This window comes from Terrapene carolina, unplaced genomic scaffold, assembly GCF_002925995.2.
Source record: "Terrapene carolina triunguis isolate 2854851 unplaced genomic scaffold, T_m_triunguis-2.0 Scaffold421, whole genome shotgun sequence".
Classification (NCBI taxonomy): Eukaryota; Metazoa; Chordata; order Testudines; family Emydidae; genus Terrapene; species Terrapene triunguis.
Genome location: NW_020664772.1, coordinates 105,804 through 123,863, shown reverse-complemented (window position 1 = coordinate 123,863; position 18,060 = coordinate 105,804). Strand labels below are relative to the sequence as shown.

The following is an 18,060-nucleotide window of genomic DNA, read 5'->3' as shown; positions in this document are numbered from 1 at the left end:
GCTGATGGGACTCTGGCTGGGGCAGCAGGTTGTGAGCAGGGGACTCTTGTTGATGCAGATGCCCATGACCTTTGAGGACGTGGCTGTGTATTTCACCAAGGAGGAATGGGCGCTGTTGGACCTGGGTCAGCGAGCCCTCTACAGGGACGTCATGCAGGAGAACTATGAGAACGTGACCTCACTGGGTAAGGATTCCTGTCTCCTAGGCATGTTGACATTTGAACTTTTGCATTGCCTGAATTGACCTCTGCTCACAGTTCTTCCCGGTCCCTTCGATTTCAGTGGGATCAGCCCCATAGCTCCCTTTCTACCTGGACTTCACATTCTCTAGGGCAGGACTGTGTTTGTCTGTGCAGTGCCTAGCACAAAGGGGCCCTGGACCTTGTGTGAAGTCTCTAGGTACTACAGCAATCCAAGTCATTAATAACAGAGGATTTAGCAGCTTATAATTATGGTGCACACTAACTCCCTGGCCTTCTCCGCACCTTGGCAGATTTTAATACTCTGTCTGACTCACCGGGTTCCCTACCTACTCCAATGTGCTTGCCCGACCTCTTCTTACCCCGGAACTGCTGTACTCAGTGACACCGCTGCTCAGTACCGGGTTTACCATGGTGCCAGTGGCGCTATGGCACCGGGCCCAGAGTCAGATGGGGGCCCCGGCCAGCCCGATCCCCCGGCCGGCTGAGCCGGCCAGGAAAGCTGCCCCCACCCCTGCTCCGCCCCACCTCTTCCCCAAAGCCCCTGCCCCTGCTCTGCCCCCACCCTGCCTCTTCTGACCCCTGCTCCACTGCAGCCCCACCCCTGCTCTGCCCCCACCCTGTCTCTTCCCACCCCTTCCCCTGAGCAACGTCCCGGGGGACTGCAGCAGGGGTTGGGCCTGCCCTGCACTCACTGGGTGGCGGAAAGTGGAGTGACCCGGCCCCAGCCCGTTCTGCTCGGCCGGCTTCCAGCCGCACTGCCGGTGAGTGCTGGGGAGCGGTTCCCCCCTATCTCCCAGCCCCAAGGCTGGGAGCCAGGGGAGCGGAGCGGGCTGGGGCCGGGTCGCTTCACTTCCTGCCGCCCCGTGAGTGCGGGGTCGGGCCCGCCCTGCAATCGCTGGGCGGCAGGAAGTGGAGCAACCCGGCCCCAGCCTGCTCCGCCGGCTTTTGCTGGGGGGCGGTTTCCCCCTTGCCCCCCAAGCCTGGGGAGGAGATGGAGCGGTGGGGAAGGGGCATGAGAAGGGGATGGGGGAAGCGGGGGCAGGGGGGAGAGGCAGGAGGGAAGGAAGGGGTGGGATGGGAAGGAGATGGAGTGGTGGGGAAGGGGCATAGGATGGGGAAGAGAAGAGGATAGGGGAAGCGGGGGCCCAGCATGCGGATCCCCTTGGCAGAAGCTGGGGCTCCCCTGTTAAGCCGGCCCATCAAACCCTCACCCTGACAAGCCCCACCTCCCCTGCATCTGTACCACCCCGATGAGCCCCCCCATACACCCTCCCCACTGAGCCCCAACCACCTACACCTGGACCCCCACCCAAATGAACCCCACCTCCTCTGCACCCAGACCTCCCCACCCCCATTGAGCTCCAACCACTTTCACTTGGTCCCCCCTGCAGACTCCCATTGCCCCTGCACCTGGAACCTCCCTGTGCATCCAGATCCCCCACTGAGCTGCCTGCACCCAGACTGCCCCACACTGAACCCTCTTACCCCCATGTGGATCCCCCCACACTAAGTCCCTTTGCACTTGGATCCTGCTGCCAGGCTGAGCCTCCCTGCTCACATCTGGTGTGCCTGGCACAAAAAGGACAGGGCCCCAGGGTGTTTCTGTGGCAGGAATGGCCCTTGTGCTGTGCCAGGTCAGGTGCAGCCTCACTGCCAAGTCCCTGTCCCAGGGTGGCGGGGGAGGCTGCAGGATATTCTCCCACCTCCATGCAGCCAGTGGCCTGTGCTCCCCACTGCCATGGTGGAGCTTCCACATATATATTTTTTTTCAATAAATAAAATTGCAGAATTTTAAAATATACACAGAATTTGATGCAGAATTCCCTCAGGAATATGGGGCACTGGACAGCTGTGATGGTGGGACTGTGAAGGGGGTGCTGGACAGTAGGGGATCTGTGGGTGGGGGAGCTGGGCAGGGGGTATGGTGTGCAGGGTGCTGTGCAGTTGTGGTGGGAGGTCAGCGGGAGGAGTCTCTGGGCAGGGGGTGCTGGGCATAGAGATCTGTGGGGGAGGTCTCCGGGCGAGGGGGCGCTGGACATAAGGGGAGGGCATTGGGCAGTGTGGAGGGGGCACGCTGGCAGTGCAGGGCTGGGCAGGCCAGTGTGCATCTAGCAGTTGTGGGTTTGTAAACAGTGCCCTTGTGCTGGGCTGAGTGGGGCCACTCCCGCTGCACTGCGCCTCATTGCCCCCAACCGGCCCCTCCCTCTGCGGACCACCCCCCATCACATGCCCTATTTCCCCAATGGGGGCCCACAAATATGTTTGGCGCCAGGCCCACAAAAAGCTAATCCGGCCCTGCTGCTGCTCCTTCCCACTGCTCCTTCCCGCTGCTCCCTCCCACCCCTTACCACACTGAATCCCGCTCACTTGTGCGCACTGGTCCCAGCTTCCCTCTGACTCTCCCCGGGGCCCTCATTGTCCTCGAGAAGGGGATCGTGGGTGGAATCTCTTCTCTCTGGGACACACAGCTGCCCTCTCTTGTCTTTTAGGGACCTCTCTGAGGAGTCTCTCGCTGGCATTATTCACAGCAAATAGTCAGTCTTGGGACCAGCCTATCACCCTCCCCGTGCCATAGAGCCACGACTGCAGGCCGAGAGGGACCCTTTGGTACAAGAGATGGGGCTGGCAGCCAGGCATGCTCTGTTAGAGCCCTGCACCCTTTCAATTCGGGTCCCCCATTAATTGTTCATGGCTCAGAATAATTGCAATAACCAATCATGGTTTGCAGCAGCCCAAAAGTCTGTTCATTACGCTTCCCCAGCCCATATGGAGATGGGGGAAGGCTGGGTAGCAACCGAGGGAGACCCTAGAGGGGATTCCAGGTTGGCGGGGTAGTAAAAAGGAACCCCTCTGAATATTTGACTGTGTTCATTAGTAGTGTCCTGCGGCTTTGAAAAGATGGCTCTGGAATTATACTGTTTTGACTGGGCTAGAACGTTACATTTCAAACTTTGTTACCCAAATATGTAATTCACCCTCCTCTTACAAGGTTAATTTTCCCTGGAGCAGGATTTCTGATGTCCAGACCGGACTTGATCTGTCAGCTGGAACAAGGGGAAGAGACGTGGGTCCCAGATCTCCAGGGCTCGGAGGAAAGGGGGATCCGGAGAGGTGCCTGCACAGGTGAGGATTTGGTTCAACTGATGTGTAAATCGTCCACCTGTGAAGGAAACAGCTGGGATTCCCATGTAGGCCCTCTGAACTCCCCCAGTTTTGCTTCATTATCAACCAGATCAGGAGGATAGCCAGCAAGTCCTCAGCTGTCATTCCCACCCATTCTAACTGACACCTTGCAGTAGCTCCTTCCCCTGGAGCATTCACATGGGATATGGAAGTGGAGTCGGTTCAGTCTTCCCGTTTAGGGGGATTTGGAACCTAATATTTCAATTTCCCCAACAGCTATTTTGGTTTGTTTCTGAGTTTGCTTTCCCCCGGCACAGGGACTGACTCTGGTCTGGATTCTCTCCCTATCTCAACAGGTGACAAGATCTTGTGTAAGAATGAGGGGGAGAATCCTCAGCAGGAAGGGCCCGCACAAGTGGAACCACACGGGATGGTATTGGGAGGATCCAGAGGAAATGTTCCTGCACAGGGAGAAGCTGGTGGGAGTCAGAATGGATCAAAGAGGCAGAAGGAAAAGGACTCAAGGAAGGGACAAAGTAAATCCACTTCCCAGGAGGGTGGTTCCAGAGACAGCAACAAAACCATGGTCCAGCAGACCGGAGAGATGCAGAAAATATGCATAGACTGTGGGAAAATCTTCAGTTGCATCTTGCACCTCATTAGACACCAGAGAACCCACACAGGTGAGAGGCCCTTTAAATGCCCCGACTGCGGGAAAGGCTTCGGTCGGAGCTCGCACCTGGTTGTACATGAGCGGATCCACACGGGAGAGAGACCATACAAGTGTGACGAATGCGAGAAAAGCTTCAATCAGAGCCCACACCTTATTAGACACCAGAAACTCCACCTGATGGAGAGACGCTGTAAATTACCTGCCTGGGGTGGAGTGAATGCCGCATTTCCCAGTTCCTTGAGTATCCAGCTGCCTATCGCTGGGATCAGGGGGCAGCTGCAGGTGCCTCCGGGCTGCTCGGTGAATCTCTGGCTCTGCCTCCTGTAGCAAACCGCAGGCAGAGGAGGAGAAGCCCTGATCAGTTTTTCCTCATTGCTGTGCTGCCAGGCCCCTCTCCCACTTGCCAGCCAGGTGGTGGTCAGGGAAAGAAGAACCCAACTCCCCTAGACACTCATCTCTGGGGACTCAAATCCCTTTCCACTAACCAATTCCTTGAGCTAAGCCACCTTTCTCAGGGCAGAGACCTGTCTCTGCACCATCCTCTGGGACTTGAGCTGGGCCTCCCCCGCTTACCGGCGTTCATGTGGGGTGGGTGCCCCAGAGGCCCTTCCCTTGCAGGCTTTCGGAGGAAACCAGGGAGATCAACTGTTCGGGGGACTAGGAGAGGAAGAATGGGCAGGGAACGGGTTGCTGGGAGTTTGAATCGGGTGATTGAATTAGCAAGTGATCAAGTGCTGAGATGGGATAACTCTGCACTAGTTGGCCAGAGCTCATTGCTGCAAAGAGGAACACCAGCTCGAAGGAAAGGAACAAGGTGTTGTGTGCCAGGATCACGGTTACTGTGTGCAATAATCTTCCCACCCGTGAGCCACCAGCAGCTCTGAGACCAGCACTTAGGCATTTTAGTCGGTCAGTGCAGAGTCGCAGCTCCAAAGAGTCGATTTCTGATGTTGGGTTAAAATGACCTCAGAGCACCCTGGGCTAAAAGGGTAACTCAAGAATGACAGCGCGGGGGGTTCCTCACTGGGAATCTTCGAGAGAAAGTAGAGACCAGTCATTTCCTATGTGTATTTGGGGTTTGCAACAAGCAGTGGGTGGTGGGAAAGGAATGTGTGGCTTATATTTATCTCTGGGGAAATCACTGGGGTATTTAACAGTAATTATGCCGATTCTTTGGAATGTCTAAAATTAGTGACTAGTATGGGTCACTGACAGTCCAGATCTTTGCCCTTCCCTGTGTCCTTCCCAAACGAGCAGAGTGGGGCTCAGTGAGGAGTCCTGCTGTGATGCCACTCTGCTCACTGGGGAATGGGATTGATTCTTTGATGCCCGTTGCCCATTTCAGGTGCCCTCTGCGCTAGTTACTTCCTCTCCCAGAACTCTCTTTCTGTTGCACTTTTTTATTTCTATTTCGGTAAATAAAACCTGCACCTACAGATGCTGTCTGGAATCCTCTGTGGTTTTTTTTTCCACTGGGAGACCCTTCCACTCACGCTGATTTGAGAGAGGGGCCTGGGCCACTGCGACATCACCTCGGGGATGCACACACAGCTCCTCTCTGCCTTTCTACCTCATGTGCTGCGGGTGCTTGCCTGGGAATCTCAGCAGCCGGCCTTCCCTCCCAGCCCTGGGGCTCAAACACTTCTCCTCCACTGCAGCCTTCTTCCTCTCCCCTGTGGTTTTTCTCCCCCACCTCAGATCCCAGCTCCTGGGCCTCTCCTTGGAAGCCTGACCTGTACCTCTGCTGTCATTTCCAGTTGCTCCCTTTTTGCTTGGCCTGAGCCCACCTTGCACTGTAGTGCCAGCAGGAGCAAACAGTGCAGAGCCCGGCAGGTGGTTACCATAAAGATAACCCAGCAGGGATCCGGACCTCTGAGGTCCCCCTGCTGAAAAGGTCATGACTGTACACTCTGCATGGACTTGTGCATGGGGACCACAACTAGGACACAAGGCAGCAGCTGGTACATTATTCCTGCACCCCAGCAATGGCCCTGGCTAGGAGCTGAGTCCTGGGGCAATTCAAGTGACTGGGGTTAATCTCTAAGGCCCTGAGTGGTTTGGGTCCTGCTTTCCTCAGAGCTCTTTCTTTCTCCACGTGCCATTGCACCAGCTGAGACAACGGAGCTCACGTCTACTGGGTGTACCCAGGAGGGGGACTCGCTGCAGGGTCATGCTCCTCCCTGGAGGGCTCTGATTCTGGAATTTGCTTCTTGCAGCCCAACAGAGTCACTGTCCCTGCCTGTTAGGTTCTGTGCCAGGCCCGTGTGGTCTCCCCAGCGGCCGGGCAGCGAGGGTGTTGAGGGGGCGCTGATCAGCTCTGATGGGAGGTCATGCAGCACTCGCAGAGGGTGAATGGTTCGTGCTTTTAAGTGGAACCCATGCAGCTGGGCTGACAGAATGGGTCCATTCTTACAGAAACCCAGCTACCTACAGAGTCAATCTCCCCTTTAAGAACCTGCGTGGTTGAGCCTCTGAGAGACCTGCACTGACCGGCCTGTCAGCCTGGGATGCAGTCGCTGTGGGCTAGATACCCACAGGGTCTTGGGTACTGTGACACTGGGCATCACCGCACTGAACTTCTAGGCACCTAGAAAATCACCGGGATGCACAAAGGCTGAGTTAGGTGCTCAGGGCTCCCCCCAGAATGGGCTTCACAAAAGCTGGCCTGCTAGTTGGCTCCCTGCCTTAGCTATGTAACAGGAGATGTCCAGGAGATGGGCAAGTCCTAAACCCTCCCCCCGCCCCCCCCAGGGAGTTCAGCACCTACATGCGAGCTGGAGGGAGGCAGCTGTCTGTGCTAGGGTTTCTCAGCTTGTAAACCCGCTTGTGGAGAAAAAAGCTCTCTTGTAACGTTCAGCCTGGTGGTTGGTTCACTCCTCTGGGATGTGGGAACCCTCCCGTCTGGTGAGGAGAAGGGATTTGAACAGGGATCTGCTACAGCTCAGGCGAGTGCTGTAATCACTGAGCTGTGGAGTAGTCTGGGCAATGTAATTTAAAGAGTTGGGGTTTTTTAATAGGCCATTTTATTTATTTATTGTACATTCCTGCTATAATCATCACCCCCCAGAAACCAGATCCCCTCGATGAGTCTGGCTAAGAAGGCACTTTACATGACTTGTATAAAAGTGATGTTTATTTTAAAATGTGAGTTCTTCACTCTAACACGAATCCAATACGAAATGTGCAGTAGAAAGATAAAAAGGTATCTCAGCTAGGGCCCAAGGCAGAGCCCAATGGGGACTTAGATCAGCCCCTTAACACCCATCAAATAAATGCCTGGTTGGAGAGGTTGGAATTTAAAAAAATGAGTTCTCCCTGGGGTGTGGCCTTTAAACACTTTAGAGGGTAAAAGAGAGTTCTAACTATGGAGCCCATTTGCTGGGGTTGATGACGAGCACTTTACTGGTATGCTCTACCAACAAAGCACTCCCAGTGTAGACGCAGCTACCCCGGCAAAGCTGTGCTTTGTACCAGGAGAGTAAAAATTTTACCAGGAGAGTAAAAATCTCCTGCCACAAGCAAAACAAGATATATTGGTAAAACTGAGCTTTCACTCCATCTAGAGTGACGGGTTTTGCTACCACAATTCTGTTGGTCAGGGATCACACCTCTTCGCGCCCCTGACTGATGCAGCTAGGCCGCCAGAAGCTAGTAGTGTGGACCAGGCCGATGTCTGTGTTTTAAAACTGAACTTTGCAATCCTTCTTAATACCACAGGAAAAGCTGACTGGCTTGACGTTTGGTAGGAGGGTCAACACTCTCGGTAGATTCTGCTGTTTTCTAAGCTGCAAAAATCTTTTCAGAGAGATGCCACATGCCAGCGGGTAGTGCTGGTTTCTGTTCCCAGCTCTGTCACCGACCTGGTGATCTTTGGCACGTCACTTTCCCCCTCAGCCTCTGTTGTCCCTCCCATCTCGTGTCTGTCTTATCTATTTTGATTGTACACTCACTGGGGCAGGAACTGCCTCTTCCTCTGTGTTCATACAGTGGAGTTGCACTACAGATGCCTGCTCTAAGTTGGAGCCTCTAGCTCAGGGGGTCGCAAGGTTATGTGGGGGGTCATGAGCTGTCAGCCTCCACCCCCAAACCCCGCTTTGCCTCCAGCATTTATAATAGTGATAAATATAAAAAAAAGTGTTTTCAATTTATAAGGGGGGTTGCACTCAGAGACTTGCTGCGTAAAAGGGGTCACCAATGCAAAAGTTTGAGAACCGCTGCTCTAGCTGCTACTTTAATACCAATAGATCTTTTCACACTTTTTGCATGCAGCTTGGGGAAATCATTGGGGGAGGGATTCAATCTCTGAAAACATACAATGTTTTCTTACTCAAAGGCGGGTGAGTTCTCTGTACGTCTCCACGACTAACCCTCTTCTGTTTCCCTATGGTGAGCAAATGTGACGCAAACTAGTGAGGAGAGTTTAAAAGGTTTACAAAACACTCTGATGGACTTCTGAGGATTTTTCTGAAAACCCCAATACGCACCACCATACTCAGGGAAGTTTACTATATAATTTTTGCTCCATTTAAATGTTCAAAGTAGAATATTTTATTTAAACTGCCAGATCCTGCCATTTCCTATAGAGCATAGTGTCACGGGTTATATAAGGAATGGGGGGGAGGGGGGGAAGAGAAAGAATTAACAGCCCTGAATATGTACCTAGCATCGTGGATGGACTTGTACTTTGAATGGCAATGCCCTCCTGCCACTCGTGCTACTGCAGTTACGCTGCTATTTTTAGTATGCTGGTTCAATCAGAGCTGGCGCAGGTATGGCTCCTTCACCTGGGAATCACAGCCCCCGCTCAATGTGTAGACATACTCATTGCGCTTTGGGATTCATTTGATTGATCTCTAGAGCCCTGTGGAGGTACAAAATTTATATATGTGGATGTGGATATCTGTGGATATAAATCGGTATCCGCAGAGCTGCAGGGCTCTACTGGGAAATGCAGGGGCAAAAGCAACAGCATGTCGGGTCGTCGCTCCCAGGATCCAGCGATCTGCGCCAGCAGCTCCTCTGGTGTGGCTGCACTGCCCCCAGCCCCGCCCACTGGGGCTCCGTGACCAGGGACAGCTGCTGATGACCCTGGTGCCTACCTGAGTGGGTGGGGTTGGGGGCAGTACAGCCGCACCGGAGGAGCTGCCGGCTCTACTGGACCATTAATACATGTATGCCCATAACAATGGACCAGCTCAGTGAATAGCAGAACTTTCTGTTCCTCCCTAGGCCAGACAAAGATACTCCCTCTGAGACGCATCTTTATACCCCAATACAAACAAGTTAGTACTGCCCCTCTGACATAGTTACTGCCTCCTGATATGGCTAGTTATTACTTATTACCTTGTACATGTTGGTTTGATTAAAACATCCTTGGGGAATGTTTTTTTTACCACCCTTGATATCAGGATGTTCTGGTACTACCCCTGCAGTTCCCAACAGGAGCTGCGGAGTCAGCACTCGGGGCAGGGGCAGCGCAAGGAGACCCCATGCCTCCTGCCCAGGGGCCATAGGGATGTGCCGGCCGCTTCCAGGAGCGGGGTGGAGCCAGGGCAGGTAGGAAGCCTGCCTTAGCCCTGCTGCATTGACGGACTTTTAGCATGCAGGAGGCGCTGGGATGGAGGGGGAGGAGTTGATCAGTGGGGCCCACAGACCCCCTGGGGGACCCTCAGGGACCCCCAGGGGTCCACGGACCCCAGTTTGAGAAACTCTGGTTTAGACCATCCCTGTGACAGGTGTTTGTCTAACCTGCTCTTAAAAATCTCCAGTGATGGAGATTCCACAACCTCCCTAGGCAATTTATTTCAGTGCTTAACCAGCCTGACAGTTAGGAAGTTCTTCTTAATGTCCAACTTAAAACGCCCTTGCTGCAATTTAAGCCCATTGCCTCTTGTCCTGTCCTCAGAGGTTAAGAACAATTTTTCTCCCTCCTCCTTGTAGCAACCTCTTATGTACTTGAAAACTGTTATCATGTCCCCTCTCAATCTTCTCTTCTCCAGACTAAACAAACCCACTGTTTTCAATCTTCCCTCCTAGATCATGTTTTTATATGATATTAAAATACAATACATATATAAATATTAAAAATCAATATTTTAGTATGGTATAAAAGTCCAAATGAATCAAAATGACACTGTCAAAATGTATTGAATATTGCCAATTGGTGGTGGTGGTGGGGCGGGGGTTGATGGAAAACTTCAGTCAAAAATTCTTCAACCAGCTCTGTGCTACCTTTTTCATTCTTATTTTTATAGTAAGTATAAGGGGATTGTGAAAATTTTTGATTCTACGCATGAGGTCACTATGACATTCTGTGCCCCAAAGCAACAACCTCGGAGGGAAACCCGTCACAGTCTGCCACCTGAAAAGATTAAGAATCCCCGCTCTAGCATGACGCCTGCATGGATGAGGAATCAAGCTTAGGAACATAAGGAGTTTCAGTGCAGCGAGCACAATGAGAAGGCCCCTTCTCTCTCCTCCCATGGAAAGGTTGGCAGGAAACCGAAAAACCCAGCAGCTCTGCAGCCAAGTGCCGATTGGGGCTTCTCTTCCTCTGCATGGGGTTTGATGAGCCTCTCAGTCTAGCAATCAGTTTACAGGTCAGCTGCTGCCATCTCCTGGGCAGACACTTGAGAGTTGAACATTACTGATATTTGCAGGGAATCAACAGCTCTATCGTTCCTTCCAGCCAGCCCTAGACAGGGCTCTGACACAATTTCTGTCTTGTGCATCTCCTTAGTGAGGGGCAAGCTGTCCTGAAGCCTTTCCTGCCGTCGAGACATTTGTAGGGCTTCCCTCCTGTATGGAATCACCGATGGATAGTGAGGGTTGAGTTTGCCCGGAAGTTTTTCCCGCACTTGGAGCAGATGTATGGTTTCTCTCCCGTGTGGGTTTTCTGGTGTTTAGTGAGGGTCCTGCTGGTCCTGAAGCTGCTTTTGCACTCTCGCCCGTGTGAATTCTCTGGTGGACAGTGAGGCTTGAGTGGACACCATAGCTTTTCCTGCAGTAAGGGCACTGATGGGGTTTCTCCCGTGTGGATTCGGTTGGGTCTGAAGAGGGCTGATCTACTGCTGAAGCTTTTCCCTCATTCAACACTTAAGATATTCACCTTCCTCATCTGTGATGTTTGCTGTCACAGTGTGTGTCACCTTTTCCCTTAGGAGAGAACTGACCCCGTCTGTTCCCTGACTGTTTTTGCAACCTTTCTGACCTGCGCTGGATCTCACAGACTTTGCCCTTCACCTGCTCAGGACTTTTGAAAACTTTCCCTTTGGATCTCTGTGATGTCACTAGAGAATTCTCCTCCTCATTCTCTGACTTGTCATCTGTTTGAATGAAAGGGACAATCCAGACATATCACTCCCTGTGCTAGGGGGAAAGGAAACCTCAGAAAGGGGAAGAGTAAAAGGGGATTCGGAGGAAGCCAAATAGAAGAATTGTTTGGGAGACTAAAATATGAGAAGTTGAATCCTTCAAAGCTTTATCTCCAGAGAACAGGGAGGAACATGACCAATTTTGTTTCCACATCCCTAAGGGGAAAAGGAGGGAGCCATTGCCAGGTGTCAGCTAGGACGGGTGATAACCCATGAGTGACATCTGCCAGGAGGATACAATGCTGGCTGGGCACAATCCTGACCTGGGTGAGATGAGGCAAAACCAGGGGATCTCACGGGAATCCCAGGATTTTCCTTTCCTCGGCCACGGTTTCAGAGTTGGTCTAGCCAGTTCCTCCTCTGCACTCTACTGGGAGCTCTGGAGATCCGGGACCCAGGCCTCTTCCCCTTGCTCCAGCCAGGCAAGCCAGTCAGTTTGTGAACTGGAAATCCTGCGAAGGTGAGAGCAGGGAGAGCTACAGACCTGTAGACTATTTCTCACAAAGAACATGCCAGCGGTTTTAACCCCAGCCCACTTAAAGGCAGTAAAATCCCAGAGTCAGCTCCCCAGGGACTTGCATCCACAGGACACCCTGCTCATGGGGGGTTTAATCTCCACTGGGAGCACACACAGCCAGACACTCATCATCAAAGGGGCATGGAAGGTAAGTCCATCACTGTCCATATCCCAGAAAGGGGAGACTCTGGCCACAGGGGAAGCCACTCCTTACCGCCAGAGAGGCGCAGCGACAGGGAGAGTCATAGGGAAGCTGAGACCAGTGAGCGTGAGCTAGTGGGGTTCAGCACAGTCAGGAAGTGGGGCATGGACAGTGGGTAATGGAGGCTGGGGGAGGCTAAGCCTCCCCAAACCTCCGCTAATGCTCCCCGCTGCAGCCCCAGGACCAGGCCGTGGCTGGATTCAGCACTCCTCTGGGTAGCCTGGGCTCAGGGCTTGGGGCTCCTCCAGACTGCTCCGGGTGCCAGGAGGCCGGCCAGGGTTTGGGGCTGCACCGGCGGGCTGGACGGCGAGACGGGGGTGGAAGAGGCTGAGCGGGGCAGGGCCTTGGGCAGAAGGGGCGGGGCTTCAGGCACAAGGCTAGCCTCCCCAAACGGGGGGTGCACATGCTGCCCATGAACTGGGATGTCACCAAATGCAGCAGTCCGGGGGCATCCGATGTCCACAACATACATTAGGGGAATTAGGATCTCTAGGGAGTCAAGTGCAGCGAGAGGGAATATTGGGGAAGGAGGAAAATGACTGATGTTTTAAACTCTGGTAGTATCCAGAAACTGCAAAGAGGACTGGGGCTCCCTCGCGCTGGGAGTTTACAAGCATATAAAAGAGACACACAGTCCCTGCCCTGAAGAGCTTCCAAGACAGGACTGAATGAATGAGTGTAACGAACAGCAGTAGAACGAGGGAGTCCGGAGAAGAGGAACAAGAATAAGAACTGTTAGTGACACAGATGAACAATGTGCACAGCCCGAGTGCACCAAATCAAATGACAGTATTAGCTTGTTTCCAGCGACCTCTCTGTGGATTTCTGGCTTTCATTTCTATTGTTTTTAAACGGGTGTAATTTAAAATAAACCAACCACCTCTCTACCTGTTTCTCTTTCTTTTTAAAATCAACCTATTTCTATCACTTTAACAGTTGAGAGGGACGTCTCGGGTGAATTCCTCTGGAAAAGGAGCATGCGAGAAATGAAAATCAGGCCACGTGTCCTCAGAAGGGATTGGCTGAAAGACATAAGGATAAAATGAACTGGAACAAGGATATTGAGCAGCTCTGGCCACTGGTCTTCCTTAAGGAGGGCACCTTGATGTGGTGAAACCCATGAGCCTTCCAATGACCATAACAACTATGCAAGTGGGATTTTTAAGTCCAGATAGGGCTACCCAAGCCAGAGCAGCCAAAGGGTAGGGAGCAGATGAAAAGCAATGCACTGCTCCTCCAGGTTGGGGGGAGAGCGACAGTGGGCACCGACCCCACTGGGGGAGCAGCAGCTGCTCAGCCAGGCTCCCAGATCACATGGAGGCAGCAGCAGCATCTGAGCCAGGAAGCTCAATTCCCAGTATGCTTAGCAGAGGGAGAAAGAGAAAACAGCCTCCTTACCTTAGCACTCACCCGAGCCCTCTGGTGGCAGCAGCTAATGAAACCCCTTCCCTACGCTCCCCACAGACAGACACATGGCAGAGGAAGGATCTAGCCTTCTCCCAAGCTAGAGCAAAACTAGCATGACAGTGCCACAAATAAAGGAGACCCCTGCAGCTCAGCACCAGCAGATGCTTTCAATATGGGGGCACTTTCCATCCATCCTGGGTATCCTTATAACGTGCCCTTCCTCCACCTCCTTTGGTCTCCTCTTTCCACGATCAGCCGCTTATATGAAGAGGAAAGACAGCAACGTTTTCTGGAATCCCCCTGTAGGGAAGAAGGCCCCGAAAATGCAAGTTCGACAACGTGGTAATTAACACACGAGAGTCCGATGAGAAGCCCCAGTCCCCTCTCCTCCACAGTGAAGCACGGACTGAGTCTTGGCCTGCATTTAAAAGTTACGTCGGCATAGCTATAGTGGGTCAGGGGTGTGAGAAAAAACACACTCTTGACCAATGTAGCTATGCTGGTCAAATAGACATTTAGAATCAGCTTTTTATTACTGTCCAGCAGACAGCACAAACTCAGGAGAGTAAAGCACCCACACGGCCCGGTATAAATGGTATAAATGCCATCTCCATCCACAGCCCCGCAAGGAACCAACCACACTCCAGCTCATGGGCTGTATCACCCATTGCACTGAAGCAGCAGCCTGCTGTGACCAGATGGGAGCTTGGCTCCGCTATTCCAGTGCAGAAGTTCACAGAGCTAACTAGGTAAAGAGTTCATGCGTTAGACGAGCAAAATGTCAACATTCATGCTAAAGTCAGGGATGCAAAAGAACTGTAATGATTACGTATATTAATTACCTTTCCAAATTGTTTCCCCAGGGAAATGTTTTTTGTACACACACAGACTCACCTAGACACCACATGTCCCTATTTTCCTATAGTCACGGTTCTCATGCTTAGACTCACCTAAACACCACTTGTGGCAAACCCCACATTTAAAAAGGGAATGGTTTTAAAGCTGCTCTCGAACTGCTTTTTAAATTACCCAGCCAGGCAGAACCATGGGTAATGTATTAATTCACCTTTTAGTTCACTGTGCTCCTGTGTAGTTTTAAACAAACATCAGGAACCACAAGCATCTCTTCAAGACTCTACATCTGACCTCACTGAGTCAAGCGACTGTTTCTCTCTCTCCCTGAGCTGATGGCAGCTTCACTGCTTGTGAGATCACTCGGGGCCAGTTTTTCAAAGATGCCTAAAGATGCAGGTTAGGTGCCTACTTGGATTTTCAAAAGCACCTAACCAGGTAAGGTGCCTAACTGCCATAGGTTTCTTTAGGTGCCTAAATACCTATGGAAATCTGGCCCTTGGACTATAACTCTGTGAGCTGCCTGCTACGTGCTTCCTTAACTTTTCCCCTGCATGCCAGCTACAATTCCTCATAGAAATAATGAGCTGTGTGCAGCTAATGCAGCGAATTCTCCAGCCTCAGCGTTCTCACCATCATTCACTGATTCTATGTCATTGGGTTCTAGGTACCTTGGGTGAAACTCGGTACCCCAAGACAAGTAATTGGGGGTCAAAAGGGGCTCTAATGTTTAAACCAGGAACGTACTCTGTGTGACACAGATGCCACTCACTGAGAAGCTATTAACTTGCACTGATGCAGGTTTCACCTGGGAAATAATATACATACATGTGTACACATTTTTATATACGTATCAGGTTAAATCCGGAGCCTGGACATGAACTGTCCAGCTCCATTGGATGTTACAATGCAGATTTCCAGCCTGTGCTATGGTGCTGTAAAGATACATTACAGACCTGTCTGCTCTTGCAGCAGTGAGAGCCACAGGTAAATCATATGCCGATCTGTGGTATTTCCCCCTCTCCATTTACAGATTTGCTGTCTCTCATACTCTGGTGCTGGAAACACGGGTGACAGTAGGAATGGTGTCGCATCTCACATCCTCTCCATATAGCATCAGACTGGCATTTCCTTTAGGCGTAGCGTCAGTGCAACTCCTCAGTTTCCCTAGTCAACAAAATCTAGTCTCTGGCCCTAGTGAATTATATAATTCAAGTCCCATCTCACCTGCTGTCCCACATCCTGCCAGGCCAGAGAAAAAGGGTGTGGAATGAGCATGGGAAATTTAAGAAATTTTGAGACAAAAAAAAATAAAATCCCAGTTCCCTCCCCACAAACCCCAAACAACTGACGCACCAGCCCCCAAACTTCTTTTTCTTCTTCCGCATTTCCCCTTCACCCTTGCCTGTGCCTCTCCCACACATGAATCTCCACACCACCAATTATTTATAACTGAATTTGTTTGAAAAGCCCTAGAGGAAGAACCAGGACCCGTGCCTATCTCCTGTGGATTTTCTGATGCCTGATAAGGTGCGAGCTCCGACTAAACCCTTTCCCACAGTCAGGGCACTTATAGGGTCTCTCTCCCGTGTGGGCTCGCTGATGCCTGAGGAGTTCGGAACTGTGGCTATAGCTTTTCCAGCAGTCCCTGCATTTGTAGGGTTTCTGTTCCAGGTGGTGTTTCTGATGTTTAACGAGTTTGGAGCTGGTGGCGAAGCCTTCCCCACATTCGGGACAACGGAAAGATTTCTCTGTCACATGTGTTCCCTGATGTCTGATGAGCTTGGAGCTCACGCTGAAGCTTTTCCCACATTCACCACATTTGTAGGGTCTCTCTCCCGTGTGGGATCTCTGGTGTCTGATCAGGTCTGAGCTCATGCCAAAGCTTTTCCCACAGTCGGCACATTTATAGGGTCTCTCTCCTGTGTGGAGTCTGTGGTGTATAATCAGGGCTGAGCTCCGAATGAACTTTTTCCCGCAGTCGGGACAGTCATAGGATTTTCTTTCAATATGGACTCTTTGGTGCCTAATGAGGTGTAAGCTCAGATAGAAGCTTTTCCCACAGTCGGGGCATCTATAGGGTTTTTCTCCCGTGTGGATCCTCTGATGCCTGATAAGGTTTGAGCTCAGGTTGAAGCTCTTCCCACAGTCAGGGCATTTATAGGGCCTCTCTCCTGTGTGTGTCCTCTGGTGAGGAATGAGGTACGAGCTGCGGCTGAAGCTTTTCCCACACTGAGGGCATTTGTAGGGTCTCTCTCCCGTGTGCAGTCTCTGGTGTATAATGAGGTCAGAAGTGCGACCGAAGTTTTTCCCACAGTCGGGGCAGCTGTAGGGTTTCTCTCCAGTATGGATCCTGCGGTGTCTTGTGAAGTTTGAGTAACGACTGAAGCTCTCCCCGCAGTCGGCACAGATAGAGGTTTTCTCCCCTGTGTGGATTCTCTGATGTTCAATGAAGCGGCAGCTCCATCGGAAGCTTTTCCCACAGTCGGGGCATTTATAAGGGTGATTCTCCCGGGCTTCTCCCAGCTCAGGACTCAGGGAAACACCACCTTCATCTCTTCCCGATACCGTCCACTGTGATTCCACTCGCTCAGGACCTTCCTGCTGAGGATTCTCCTCCTCGTTCTCACTCACCATCCCATCACCTGCTGGGACAGAGAATCCAGACATGAGTCCTCCCCTGTGCCGAGGTCAGAGAACCTCGGAAAGAGAAATGGAAAAGGGGAGTGCATTTAGTCCTGTCTTGAGTGCAGGGGACTGGACTTGATGACCGATTGAGTCCCCTTCCAGTTCTACAATTCTACGATTGTAAGATTCCATAAAACAAACAAAACTAAAACTGGATGATAAGATCAGTAACCGGCAAGTGAATTCCTCAAACCCTTCCCCAGAGAAGGGAGATGAGGGGACCCATTCTGCCTCCACATCCCATCTGGACACTCAGTGGGGAGGGAGCTACTGCTGGGTGTCGGTCGGGGTGGGTGGAAGGCCGGAAGCGCCATCTGCCATGAGGGTACGACACCTGCTGGGGACAATCCTGACTGAACCACGAAAAGGGGGAGCCCACGGGGGCGTTGGAAGGTTTGGGAGTGGGTTTAACTTTATCTCTTACCTGCCTGAGGGCCTCTCGGAGTCTCCTTTTCTGAAGAATCCTCAGAGTCCAGGACACAGGGCTCTTCCGCTTGGTCCATGTGGCAGATGGAGTCCGGTTTGGGGATTCTGCTCATCAGAAGGAAATGGGTGAGATCAGGACGGGCTAGGTCTCCATTCAGCATTTCCCACAAGAGAACATCCCATAACGTCACACCCAGCCCTTTTCTCTGCAGGTAGGAAATCTGATCCTCACGGATGGGGAACATGTTCACGAGACCCTGTGGGAGAGCTTAGTGCCTGCAGGGAGACGTGCCGTGTGTCTCATGAATCTCCAGACACGGGGAACTGATGACTTAGGCAGAGAGCAGATAATAAGCCGCTTGTCACAACACGGTAAGGGGCCAGCAACCCCAGGGATGGAATCAGGGGCACCAGAGCGGGGGGGGAGGGAGAGGGGGCAAGGCCCTCCCACTTTTTACTGGGTGAGTGAGGAGGGGCAAGGTGTAGAGAAGAGCAAGCGGGGGATAGTGTCTTGGGGGGAAGAGGCATCGCAGAAGCGGGACCTCAGGAGAAAAGGCGGTGCGAGGGTGGGGCCTCCAGGGGATTGAGGGTGGGGG

General features: G+C 52.2%; 2 protein-coding genes across 3 annotated transcripts in view; one reads left to right on the top strand and one right to left on the bottom strand.

Moving 5' to 3' along the window:
* LOC113407817 (zinc finger protein 345-like) overlaps positions 1 to 18,060 on the top strand; it is a 135,370-nt gene that overhangs the window by 67,644 nt on the left and 49,666 nt on the right. The window contains exon 6 of the mRNA XM_026658238.2: positions 3,990 to 4,119. Coding sequence (XP_026514023.2) covers positions 3,990 to 4,119 — 130 coding nt within the window. The remainder of the gene's footprint in view (positions 1 to 3,989; positions 4,120 to 18,060) is intronic.
* LOC112119441 (zinc finger and SCAN domain-containing protein 2-like) lies at positions 14,838 to 17,563 on the bottom strand. 2 transcript variants are annotated; one of them, XM_029913017.1, is made up of 2 exons: positions 17,463 to 17,563; positions 14,838 to 16,998 (listed from the first exon to the last, which is right to left on the bottom strand). In XM_029913017.1, exons 1-2 carry the CDS (start codon positions 17,539 to 17,541, stop codon positions 15,848 to 15,850), a joined length of 1,230 nt encoding a protein of 409 aa, XP_029768877.1. In that variant the 5' UTR covers positions 17,542 to 17,563; the 3' UTR covers positions 14,838 to 15,847. The 2 variants fall into 2 exon arrangements, with proteins under 2 accessions (XP_029768877.1, XP_029768878.1); XM_029913018.1 differs by having other exon boundaries at positions 14,838 to 16,995.

Bases quoted from the DNA above. Each gene is read 5' to 3' on its own strand.
- LOC112119441 (XM_029913017.1), bottom strand. From the start codon at position 17,541: ATGGACCAAGCGGAAGAGCCCTGTGTCCTGGACTCTGAGGATTCTTCA. The intron at 16,999-17,462 runs GTAAGAGATAAA...TCTCTGTCCCAG, and splicing joins TCCGAGAGGCCCTCAGGCAG to CAGGTGATGGGATGGTGAGT.